This window comes from Abramis brama (genome assembly GCF_963993115.1).
Source record: "Abramis brama genome assembly, chromosome: 17".
Classification (NCBI taxonomy): Eukaryota; Metazoa; Chordata; class Actinopteri; order Cypriniformes; family Leuciscidae; genus Abramis; species Abramis brama.
The window spans coordinates 30,061,285-30,073,988 of NC_139979.1; the positions used below are offsets into that span (position 1 = coordinate 30,061,285).

Consider the following 12,704-nt stretch of genomic DNA (forward strand, 5'->3'; position numbering starts at 1 on the left):
GTCATTGTAGGTGCATGTCCACTGTGAGAGACTAATCTAAAAAAAAATCCAGAAATCACACTATATGATTTTTTAACTATTCATTTGTATGATACAGCTGCAAATAAGTATTTGAACACCTGTCTATCAGCTAGAATTCTGACCCTCAAAGACCCGTTAGTCTGCCTTTAAAATGTCCACCTCCACTCCATTTATTATCCTAAATTAGATGCACCTGTTTGAGGTCGTTAGCTGCATAAAGACACCTGTCCACCCCATACAATCAGTAAGAATCCAACTACTAACATGGCCAAGACCAAAGAGCTGTCCAAAGACACTAGAGACAAAATTGTACACCTCCACAAGGCTGGAAATGGCTACGGGGAAATTGCCAAGCAGCTTGGTGAAAAAAGGTCCACTGTTGGAGCAATCATTAGAAAATGGAAGAAGCTAAACATGACTGTCAATCTCCCTCGGACTGGGGCTCCATGCAAGATCTCACCTCGTGGGGTCTCAATGATCCTAAGAAAGGTGAGAAATCAGCCCAGAACTACACGGGAGGAGCTGGTCAATGACCTGAAAAGAGCTGGGATCACCGTTTCCAAGGTTACTGTTGGTAATACACTAAGACGTCATGGTTTGAAATCATGCATGGCACGGAAGGTTCCCCTGCTTAAACCAGCACGTCAAGGCCCGTCTTAATGACCATTTGGATGATCCAGAGGAGTCATGGGAGAAAGTCATGTGGTCAGATGAGACCAAAATAGAACTTTTTGGTCATAATTCCACTAAACGTGTTTGGAGGAAGAAGAATGATGAGTACCATCCCATGAACACCATCCCTACTGTGAAGCATGGGGGTGGTAGCATCATGCTTTGGGGGTGTTTTTCTGCACATGGGACAGGGCGACTGCACTGTATTAAGGAGAGGATGACCGGGGCCATGTATTGCGAGATTTTGGGGAACAACCTCCTTCCCTCAGTTAGAGCATTGAAGATGGGTCGAGGCTGGGTCTTCCAACATGACAATGACCCGAAGCACACAGCCAGGATAACCAAGGAGTGGCTCTGTAAGAAGCATATCAAGGTTCTGGCGTGGCCTAGCCAGTCTCCAGACCTAAACCCAATAGAGAATCTTTGGATGGAGCTCAAACTCCGTGTTTCTCAGCGACAGCCCAGAAACCTGACTGATCTAGAGAAGATCTGTGTGGAGGAGTGGGCCAAAATCCCTCCTGCAGTGTGTGCAAACCTGGTGAAAAACTACAGGAAACATTTGATCTCTGTAATTGCAAACAAAGGCTACTGTACCAAATATTAACATTGATTTTCTCAGGTGTTCAAATACTTATTTGCAGCTGTATCATACAAATAAATAGTTAAAAAATCATACATTGTGATTTCTGGAATTTTTTTTTTCAGATTATGTCTCTCACAGTGGACATGCACCTACGATGACAATTTCAGACCCCTCCATGATTTCTAAGTGGGAGAACTTGCAAAATAGCAGGGTGTTCAAATACTTATTTTCCTATATATATATATGTATGTATATGTATGTGTCCAAATTAATTGATATCAAATTGTGAAATTTGTGTCTCAGCCCAGCCCTAAGAAACAAGTGTGATTTTTTTGTTTTGTTTTGCTGTGTATGTATTATTTGGTGAATCTGAATTTGGGATTGATGAAATGCCAAGCCATGACTGCTAGTAGAGCATTTCTACAGTGTCGTATCATTCAAGCCTTTGCTTTTGCATGAAGCTTTGTTCATGTCGCTAGGTGTCAGAATAAGCCCGAAAACGAGTGGAATATCAGCCAGAGCAATGTAATCTCTAACAATGTTTTGTTTATTTGTAAGTTTTCCAGCTGGCTCTGATGTTCTGTTTTTGACGTGTCACAGGCGCAGGAGTTGTTCTTCTTTCATGATGTCAGTCCTGGCAGCTGTTTCTTCATGCCTAAAGGAGCTCATATATACAATACGCTCACTGACTTTATTAAGGTACAAACTCATTGGCTTTTGAAGAAAGTTTATTTGTTCATCTCTCAATCATCATTGTATTGCATTGCATTTTATGTTTTGAAACTACAGAGCTTTGATCATAAAACTAAGTATTTAAATATCATCTTACTAAGACATTATTATTATTATTATTATTATTATTATTATTATTATTATTTCATATGTAATGCTAATGTAACTAGTTCCTCTTCCTGTCAGAGTGAGTACAGGAGGCGGGGCTTCAGTGAGGTCGTGACTCCAACCCTGTACAGCACGTCTCTGTGGGAGCGATCAGGTCACTGGGAGCATTACAGTGAGAACATGTTCACAGTGACCTGTGAGCCGCACACCTTCGCTCTCAAACCCATGAACTGCCCCGCTCACTGGTGAGTCCGCCATAGATGAAGTCTGAGTGTTCAGTTTTTGGCACCTAAACTATTCATACCGTTGACAAATTTCATAATTCTTTTTTTAAAAAAACATCCAAGCGATTACAAATTTCGAAAACGTCCATGTTTTTGATCATGGTATGAATAGTTTTACTCATCTAATATATTCATACACTACCGGTCAAAAGGTTGTTTTTGTTTTTAAGAAATGAACATTTTAAGTCAGCAAGGATTCATTAAATTGATCAAAAATGACAGTAAAGACATTTAGAATGTTACAAAAGATTACTCTTTCAAATTAATTCTGTTCTTAGAATGATTTCTGAAGGATCATTTGACACTGAAGACTAGAGTAAGGATGCTGAAAATCACTTTGCATCACAGAAATAAATTACATTTAAAAATAGACAAAGTTATTTTAAATTGAAATGTTTCACTATTACTTTTTTTAAAACTTTTTTTATCAAATAAAGGCTGCTTTGGTGAGCAGAAGAGACTTCTTTCATAAACAATAAAAAAAATCTTACCAACCCCACACTTTTTAACGGTAGTGTATGTTAGAGAGTATGTCATTTTAATTTACATTAATTTTTTCAAATCATAAGAAAGATTTTGCATTATTTCATCTCTCTTTGAAATGAATGAAGAATCCTCCTCCCGCTCAGTCCAGTAACTGTGTCCTCCGTGCAGTTTGATGTACGAGCAGAGGGTGCGTTCTTGGCGTGAGCTTCCCATCCGCTGGGCAGATTTTGGAGCGTTGCACCGTAATGAACACTCAGGGGCGCTGGGGGGTTTGACCAGAGTCCGACGCTTCTGCCAGGATGACGCGCACATCTTCTGCACCCCAGAACAGGTACAAGTTCAATGTGTTTTTTATTTATTGTTGCAAAAGCATCAATTATATCAAATAAGTGGGTCCCAGACAGGGGTGTAGCAACCATTATAAGAGGATGTGTGTCTCTCCAAGTTTGTCCCCAATGTTTTGGGAGATAATCATTATACACTATATTGGCAAAGGTATTGGGACACCCCTCCAAATCATTGAACTCAGGTGTTCCAATCACTTCAATGCACCTAGGCATGCAGACTGCTTCTACAAACATCTGTGAAAGAATGGGTCGCTCTCAGGAGCTCAGTGAATTCAAGCGTGGTACTGTGATAGGTTGCCACCTGTGCAGTAAGTCCATTGGTGAAATTTCCTCGCTACTAAATATTCCACTGTCAACTCTTAGTGATATTATAACAAAGTGGAAGCGATTGAGAACAACAGCAACTCCGCCACGAAGTGCTAGGCCACGTAAAATCACAGAGCGGGATCAGCGCATGCTGAGGCTCACAGTGCACAGACGTCGGCAACTTTCTGCTGAGTTTAATAGCTACAGACCTCCAAACTTCGTGTGGCCTTCAGATTAGCTGAAGAACAGTGCGTAGAGCTTCATGGAATGGGTTTCCATGGCCGAGCAGCTTCATCCAAGCCTTACATCACCAAGTGCAATGCAAAGCGTCGGATGCAATGGTGTAGAGCAAATCCGATGGACGAGTCAGGAGAACGGTGCTTTCCTGACTGCATTGTGCCAAGTGTAAAGTTTGGTGGAGGGGGGATTATGGTGTGGGGTTGTTTTTCAGGGGTTGGCCCCTTAGTTCCAGTGAAAGGAACTCTTAATGCTTCAGCATACCAAGACATTTTGGACAATTTCATGCTCCCAACTTTGTGGGAACAGTTTTGAGATGGCCCCTTCCTGGTCTAACATGACTGCACACCAGTGCACAAAGCAAGATCCATAAAGACATGGATGAGCGAGTCTGGCGTGGAGGAACTTGACTGGCCCGCACAGAGTCCTGACCTCAACCCGATAGAACAGCTTTGGGATGAATTAGAGCGGAGACTGTGAGCCTTCTCGTCCAACATCAGTGCCTGACCTCACAAATGCGCTTCTAGAAGAATGGTCAAAAATTCCTGTTAACACACTCCTAAACCTTGTGGAAAGCCTTCCCAGAAGAGTTGAAGCTGTTATAGGTGCAAAGAGTGGGCCAACTCCATATTAAACCCTATGGATTAAGAATGTGCATGTGTAAAACTTTTGGCGATATAGTACATTTTAAGGAGTTATTTTTTTATAATTTTTACACGTATATAAATTGTAGCTGCCTGCCTGTAGAGGACTTTAGACCAAGCAGAAGCATCTGTCAAGCAGATTCAGCAGTGGACTGCACAAAAGAGGTGGCAGTACACTACTCATGTGCACATCGTGAGGCTCAATGTCTTACCAGTTTTTGCAAATTAGTTTCAAATTAGTCATTTGGAACGAACACGGTGTGATTATGATTCAGGCGCATCACAAGTCAGAACTTAGATTGTGGATCGATAGCATTCAAAAATTCATCCAGTTCCTCTTGCTTGAAGATTGGATTCATCTCGCCAGTATAGAGACGAAGCTGGTCATACTGTAGGTCTACGGAAAGTAGTTGTTCTTGTTGTTTTCTGAAAGAGGTTTCTTCATCTGAACAATCGGTATGTTGTCAAACAACAGTACAATCCATTGAATGCACTATCTGCGTTTTCATTCCTGCCAAAAATGAAATATACCATGTGCTGATTAAAGTCTATAACTGGCTTCCTTAAGGTTGAAGTTATTATAGTTAGCTAAACTTAATTACCACATGGTGCTTTTTAAGGAGTTTTAAGATAATGAATGCTTCAAATTAGTGTTGCACGGTGTACCGATACTTCAAAAGTATTGCGATACTCGGAAATTAAAAACGTCACGATACCTAAATTTATCAGTATCGATACTTAAAAAAAAAAAAAAAAAAACCCTCCCTATGGACGTCTGTGTTTTTTCCTGACTCACGCAGCAAAGAACCTGCCGCTGTCAGTGTCATGTGACAAAACACTACAGCGAGATGACTACATGTGTGAGCACAAGTGGTCCACGACTCATAGAAAAAGATGACGCGAGGAGTGACATATGGAAGTACGTTGCCTACCTTGCTCTGTTGCACGGTGCACCGATACTTCAAAAGTAAATCGGAAATTAAAAACGTCACGATTCCTTAATTTATTAGTATCGATACTTCTAAGAATGACCGCGTTCCAGATGGCCGGTGACACACTGGCTGCGTGTCGTGTCCGTTTTTATTTCGGCTCCCATGTTAACTGCCTGCGTGACACGCGTCTGGGTGCAGAAATAGAAGCGTGTTGGAAGCGTTTCCAGGCAAAATAGAATAGGAAAAGATGTTTCTATGTCATTTTGACACGAATACATATTAATAAATGACATTTTGATGTTTGAAAGTTTTGACATAAATACAATAAATGTAATTTAAAAAAATATTATCGATTTTCAAATATTGCACCTGTCAATACAGAACTAATTATTCTGTAGCCTATTTTGCCGTCAACACTGCCGACGTTGTCTTTGCTGCTATATATTTATGTTTAACATGAAGTATAGGCCTTCCACAACTCTCTCCCCACGTCAAATATGTCACCAATGAGGCTTATCATATGTTACCAATATTAAACATTGTTTAATATAATCGCTGTTCATATTTTTATTCAAAGTTCAGAATCAAGATAAAGCTCTTATGTTTCTTATGATAAATGAGATAATGCTGCTAAATTTATATTTTTTTTTACCTTGAATGTCATTGCTCTAATTTATTTTTTATATTTTGATATTTCATATTTTGTTCAAATGTTTCATATATCTGCTGTTCATATGTTCATTTATTAGTGTGTTATATGATTAGAATGTTGTCCCGGTTTTAAAATAAAGCACAGCAATGATATTTGAGAGTGTTTCTCCCTTTTCAGGAAAAGTATCGAAAAAGTATCGAAATCGCAATACTTGACTTGGTATCGGTATCGAAACAATAATTTTGGTATCGTGACAACACTACTTCAAATCACAGATTGCCAGTGACCCCATATAAATGGTCTTCTAAACAAAAACTGTGTGTCTTAATCCATTAACAAAACCTTAATTTGTTACCCTATTTATTTGACTTTCCTTGTTTTCCATCTGTATTTCTGAAAGTAAAGCATGTATTTTTCTCTCTCTTGAGGAAGCCCAACAGTTATGTAGCACATTATTCGTCATATAATAGTGTTTTTGTGTCTGTGTGTTTGTGCAGCTCTTGCTTTGGTCTTCTGTGTAAGGAATGCGTCTCACTCGTTTGTATTTGGACTGACGTATGATTTATCTTTTATAATGTCAGTGTTTATACTGTCTCTCATACACACCCTTCACTTGTTTATTCGTTGCTGTGTCTCTTTTCTCTCTTCAGCTGGAAGAGGAGATCACGGCATGTTTGGACTTTGTGAGGAGCGTATATCGCGTCTTCGGTTTCTCCTTTCACTGTCTCCTCTCCACACGACCCACGCCCTGTCTGGGAGAGCCCGCCCTCTGGGACTGTGCTGAACAGGTACGCCTGTCAATCACTCCCTCATCTGTTGAGCGCCACCCACCACAGTTTTATTTTAGTATTATTCATATACTATTATAGTACTTCTATACTTCAGAATATTTTGAATGAGCTTATTTTTATATTTTCGCCTTTAATTTTAAGTTTTAATTATTTTGTGATGTGCTTTTCTTTTCTTTTTTTAAGGTTTCTATTTAGCATTAATTTATTTGTTTTAGTAATTTTAGTACTTCAATTTTGTTGCTAAGGCAACATTCCTAATTTAAAATAATCTAATATTTATATTTTATTTCAATATTATATTTACTTTTAATTTAAGTTTTAGTAATTTGTGCTTTTTTAATTTTTATTAGTTTTTTTTATATTTCTATTTAGTGTTAATTTATTTTTATATTTCCGCTTTAGTTATATTGGTACTTCCAATGCAACATTACTGTCAAGGCAACATTCCTCATTCAAAATAATAAAATAAATATTATTTTTAATATTATAATTTTATTTCAACTTTACTAAAACATAAAATGACATTTTATTTCAGTTTTCATAATTTTAGTACTTCAACTTCAACTTTTTTTTATTTCTGTTAGTTGCTAAGGCATATTTTTAATTTAAAATAATCTAAGATTTATATTGCTAAGGCATAATTTTTAATAAAGAATCTAATTTATATTGATAAGGCATCATTTTTAATTTAAAATCTAATATTTATATTTAATTTTATTTCAACTTTCACTTCATTTAAGTTTTAGTAATTATTTGAGCTTTTAACTTTTATTTTAACATTGTTTACTTTTAATTAAGGTTTTAGTAATTGTGTCATGTGCTTTTGTCATTTTTATTAGTTTTAATAAATTATTCATTCATTTATTTTTATTTCAGTTTTAGTAATAATAGTACTTCAATAATAGTACTACCTCATTTTAAAATCTATTTATCTATCTATTTAAAATCTATTTATATTTATCTCATTTTATTTAAATTTGATTTTCACTTTTTATTTTAAGTTGTAGTAATTTTATGAGCTTGTCATTTTTATTTGACTTAAAAATATTCCTGTTTTGCATTCATTTATAAATGTATTTTAGTTAGTCATTTTAGTACTTCAAGTATTTCTGTTAGTTACCAAGGCATCATTTATAATATAAAATAATCTAATATTTGTAGTTTATGTGCTTTTGTCATTTTATATTTCTATTTGGCATTAATTTATAATTTTATTTCAGTTTTAGTCATTTTAGTACTTCAGCTTAATCATATCTATTTAGTCACATCATATCAGGTAGTTGCCTAGGCAGTGTTTCTAATTTAAAATCATTTAATATTTAGATTTAATTTCAACTTTTTTTTTCAGTTGCTGAGCAATTTTTAGTAGTTTTAGTTAACAACACTGGTGCAGAAGGCTGTTTGTGTTCCTGCATCTGGTGTCAGGATTATGAGATCCTGTCTGTACATGTTCCAACATATGCAGTGAGACAATATAGGAAACATGCGGAGTAAGTGTGGGGCAGGTCCAAACAGACGAGATCCGTGACAGGGATTCATTAATGTTGATCATCAGGGTCACAGTGTGGCATGAGGCGAGTAGGTCATGAGTGTCAGAGGAGGGAAACATACAGCCAATGTGTGAAGAGAATCAGTGAGCCAATCAGAGCTGAGTATGCCGTATATAAGGTGTTATATTGTTAAGCGCACTGCTCAAGGCCTTTGCTTTATAAGAATGGATGTGGTTTCCAGGCAGGGTTGTCTGATTTTAGGGGGGGGGTTAAACAAGGAAACTAATATCTCTCCTAGCGCTCTCTTCCTCAAACTAATGCTGTTTTCAGCTCCGCATGTTTTGGGATTATTGAATTAGATGTTTACAGAAGGTTCTTTTATTAGTGCTTCCAGGGCCAAACTTGTACACTGACACATTCCAGATTTTCTCTCTCTCTCTCTCTCTCTCTCTCTCTCTCTCTCTCTCTTTTTCTCTCTCTCTCTCTCTCTCTTTCTCTTTCTCTTTCTCTTTCTCTTTCTCTTTCTCTTTCTCTCTCTCTCTCTCTCTCTCTCTCTCTCTCTCTCTCTCTCTCTCTCTCTCTCTCTCTCTCTCTCTCTCTCTCTCTCTCTCTCTCTTTTCTCTCTCACTCTCTCTCTCTCTCTCTCTCTCTCTCTCTCTCTCTCTCTCTCTCTCTCTCTCTCTCTCTCGGAGCAGCAGTTGGAGAGCAGTCTCAAGCAGTTTGAGGAGCACTGGGAGTTAAACCCCGGAGATGGGGCGTTTTATGGACCCAAGGTGAGGCCGGACACTGCATAAAAAAAAAAAAAAGTACTAGTGAAACAAAATGGTGAAAAAGGGGATATTCACTTTCCCTCATACATTTTTTACCTTGATGTTGTTAAAAACACGTTATGCAAATATATCTCACTAACCTAAAGTATTTTTTGCTCAGCAAGGCTGTATTTATTTGATCAAAATACAGTAAAAACAGTAATATTGTTAAATATTACAATTTAAAATGACTGTTTTCTATTGCAATATATCTTAATGTAAATTATTCCTGTGATCAAAGCTGAATTTTCAGCATCATTACTCCAGTCTTCAATGTCACATGATCCTTCACAAATCATTCTATGATGATTTGAGCTCAATAAATATTACTTATTATTATTATCAGTGTTGAAAACAGTTGTGCTGCTTCATATTTTTGTGGAAACTTCTCATCAACGGATCTTTAAAAAAAAATCAGTTCAAAAGAACAGCATTTATTTGAAATAGAAAACTTTTGTAACAATATAAATGTGTTTTGCTGTCAATTTTGATCAGTTTAATGTATCCTTGCTGCATAAAAGTATTAATTTCTTCACTTTTAGATACGCATTTAGTTGCGCAGAACTGAGTTTTTCCAGAGTGTTCCTGGCTGGAGGGTCAATTGTTTTTAAACGCACATCAGATTCGTTCGCTCTGCTGCAGCTCTTATATATAAATGTTCTTGACTTCATCAGTCATCAGTTTCTGAGCAGTAAAGCTTGTAGCTCAGTAGTTCGTCACTTGTTACACGCTAAAGAGAAATTTGGTGTTCAGCTTGGCACTTAATGTTGTTCTTTTACAATCTGTTCAGATCGACATCCAGATACGGGATGCCCTGGGCCGACAGCACCAGTGCGCCACAATTCAGCTGGACTTCCAGCTGCCCATCAGATTTAACCTGCAGTATATCGGGTACGATCTCTCCTGACTGATACGGTCACATATAGATGTTTACGTCGCTTTTTAACCCTAAATCTGAATAACATATGAACAATTATGTCAAATTATATTTTGCATGAAGAAAATGAAGCCTGTTTTAAGAGCATTAAGATTTTCTACAATGTGAAATTATTTTCATAAACACTAAGCACGTTTCCCCACAATTCTCATTATGTGCATCGTGGCGTTTTACTTGTTTCTAGTAATTCCCACAGTTTTTGTATTTTTCAGTTTTCATTTTAATTTTGAAGTTTTAGTCATTTTTGTTTGTTTGTTTTTAAATGTCTATATAGTTTTTATTCATTTATATTTGTTTTAGTTTGCTATTTAAGTGCCACAAGTTCATTTTTTTATTCTAAAGTTTAGTAATTTTATTTATTTTATCATTTTTATTAATTATTGTTTTTTAAATATGTCCATATAGTTTTTATTAATTTTTATTTTTATTTTAGTTTATTTTAGTGCATCAAGTACATTTTAATTAAGTTATATTTTGATTTTTTATGTCTAAATAATTTTAAATTTTTGTTTTAGTTTGCTATTTTAGTGCATCTTGCTAAACTAAATGAGAAATGTTGCTTTGGCAACTAGATGAAGTAAGTTTGTTGGGTAAATCTTTTTTTCCTTGTTACACGTTACATGTAGTAACTATAGTAATAACTATAAATGATGCATAATTACAACCAATTAACCCTAAACCAAGCCCTAATCTTATAGTAAGTACATGTAGTTAATTAATATTACTCAGTACTTAAATATATAATTACACTGTAACTAAGAAACCTTTGGTTAACTTTTATTTCAAGTATGTTGTGCTCACGTACCGCTCTCATTCGGCATGAATCCAAATGTGTGCACGTTATGTGCTTCAGTTAACTGCATTATATGAGTCGCATTAGATTTTATGTCACAGCATATTTCAGATGATAAAAAATGTGGCTTATATTCAGAAAAATATGGAAAATCAAAGGCGGTACAATAAATACTGTCTGAATATCACGTTAAATGGTTATAATCCTTAGAATATGTTAAACACCCTGTTCTCCATATTCTATTTCAGAGTCAGTAAGTTGATGTCATGTGATTGTGTTTTCAGGGCTGATGGACAGATGCACAGGCCGATCATGATACACCGGGCAGTGCTGGGGTCCTTGGAGAGGATGATTGCTATCCTGGCCGAAAACTTTGGGGGGAAATGGTGTGTGTGCATGTTTGTGTGTGAGTTCAGTGATGTTTGGAATTGGTAAAGTTCTCATTTTTCTTTCTTTCTCAGGCCTTTCTGGCTGTCTCCAGCGCAGGTGATGGTTGTGCCAGTAGGGGGTGACAGTGAGACATATGGGCGAGAGGTCAGAAGAAACAACTCTCTGGACAAACTTCATTTATATAAAAACATGTTATGTATAGTTATGGGTGTTTGATGCATTGTGCTCTGGGTTTAAGGTGGTCTGCAGACTGAGGGAAGCTGGATTCATGGCTGACATTGATGATGATCGTGGCAACACCTTAAATAAGAAAATCCGCTCTGCGCAGCTCGCACAGTACAATTATATATTCGGTAAGGATTTATTCTGGGATGTTGCTATATTTTAAATCAAGTCACCTTTATTTCTATAGAGCTTTATACAACACAGATTCAATGAAACACAAGTCAATGAATCAAACTTCATTAAAAATATAAGACAAATTCTGCTATAAACTGAACTAAATTGAGCTGAATAGTCTTTTTAGAGCTGAGTTGATTCAATTCGGTTCAATAGCAGTGTTGATGTTGCAAAAGTTCATTAATTCAGTAATATTACTGTATATTAAGTGTTTTTTAAACCCTGATCGAAACATAGAAATGCTTTCTCTTATCCCACAAATGATTTCTGCAGTTCTGTGTAGTGCAGAAATGACACGCTTCAGCTTTAAGTGTTTTAATGGTTTAATTGTTCCCATCCAGAAAACACATGTGTAAATAATGAGTGTTCTGGGGCCTATTAAGAAAAGGTCAGATAAAGCAAACCTTGCTCTGTTTGTCACGCAGTGGTCGGAGAGAAAGAGCGTGAAAGCGGGAGCGTGAGCGTGCGGACGAGAGGAGGGAAGCAGCTCGGCCAGAAACCACTGGAGGATGTGATGAGGTCACTGACTGAACTCGGACAGAGACGCAGCGGTCAGGAGGAGCTGGAAATGTGAGCGAGAGATACGACACAAGCAGAGCCCTGCATGCAGTCTAACAGATCCATCAGAGACGCACGTTCATTTCACCAGTGGATCTCTCTCTTTTTTATTTTGTTTTTTATTTATAATTAGATAATAAATTACTTTTAATATTCAGTCTCTCTGTTTCTTAATTAAGATTTAATTAATATTTATGTTGTGTAGGACATTTTCATCAAATAGAGAAAACTAATAACTTTCATTTAGTCATAAATGCTTAACAGATCAGTAATTCATAAATGCCTATTAAAGTGCATAAATCAGGGATTTTCAAACTGGGGTTTGTTGGAAATTTCATAGAAAAAAAGTTTTAAAATGCTTTGACCTAAATAATATGTATTGTGAAAATCATTTTGGATCATTATTTTTAATTTATAATAATCTTGATGTATTTTGACTTTAGTATGATGATAACATAAATGCCAAACAGTTTATCAGATAAAACAAATGGGAGAATTCTAAATTTAGCCTTACACACATTGTTTACATCCGT

General features: G+C 36.5%; 1 protein-coding gene across 2 annotated transcripts in view; it reads left to right on the forward strand.

The window, feature by feature from the left end:
• tars2 (threonyl-tRNA synthetase 2, mitochondrial) overlaps positions 1-12,329 on the forward strand; it is a 26,435-nt gene extending 14,106 nt beyond the window's left edge. For both annotated transcript variants that reach the window (XM_084088348.1, XM_084088347.1), the window contains exons 9-18: positions 1,877-1,975; positions 2,195-2,361; positions 3,055-3,217; positions 6,655-6,792; positions 8,981-9,058; positions 9,885-9,985; positions 11,109-11,210; positions 11,286-11,358; positions 11,453-11,567; positions 12,039-12,329. In XM_084088348.1, the coding sequence (XP_083944474.1) occupies positions 1,877-1,975; positions 2,195-2,361; positions 3,055-3,217; positions 6,655-6,792; positions 8,981-9,058; positions 9,885-9,985; positions 11,109-11,210; positions 11,286-11,358; positions 11,453-11,567; positions 12,039-12,187 (1,185 nt within the window). In that variant the 3' untranslated portion in view covers positions 12,188-12,329. The remainder of the gene's footprint in view (positions 1-1,876; positions 1,976-2,194; positions 2,362-3,054; positions 3,218-6,654; positions 6,793-8,980; positions 9,059-9,884; positions 9,986-11,108; positions 11,211-11,285; positions 11,359-11,452; positions 11,568-12,038) is intronic.
• The last annotated feature ends 375 nt before the right edge of the window (positions 12,330-12,704 follow it).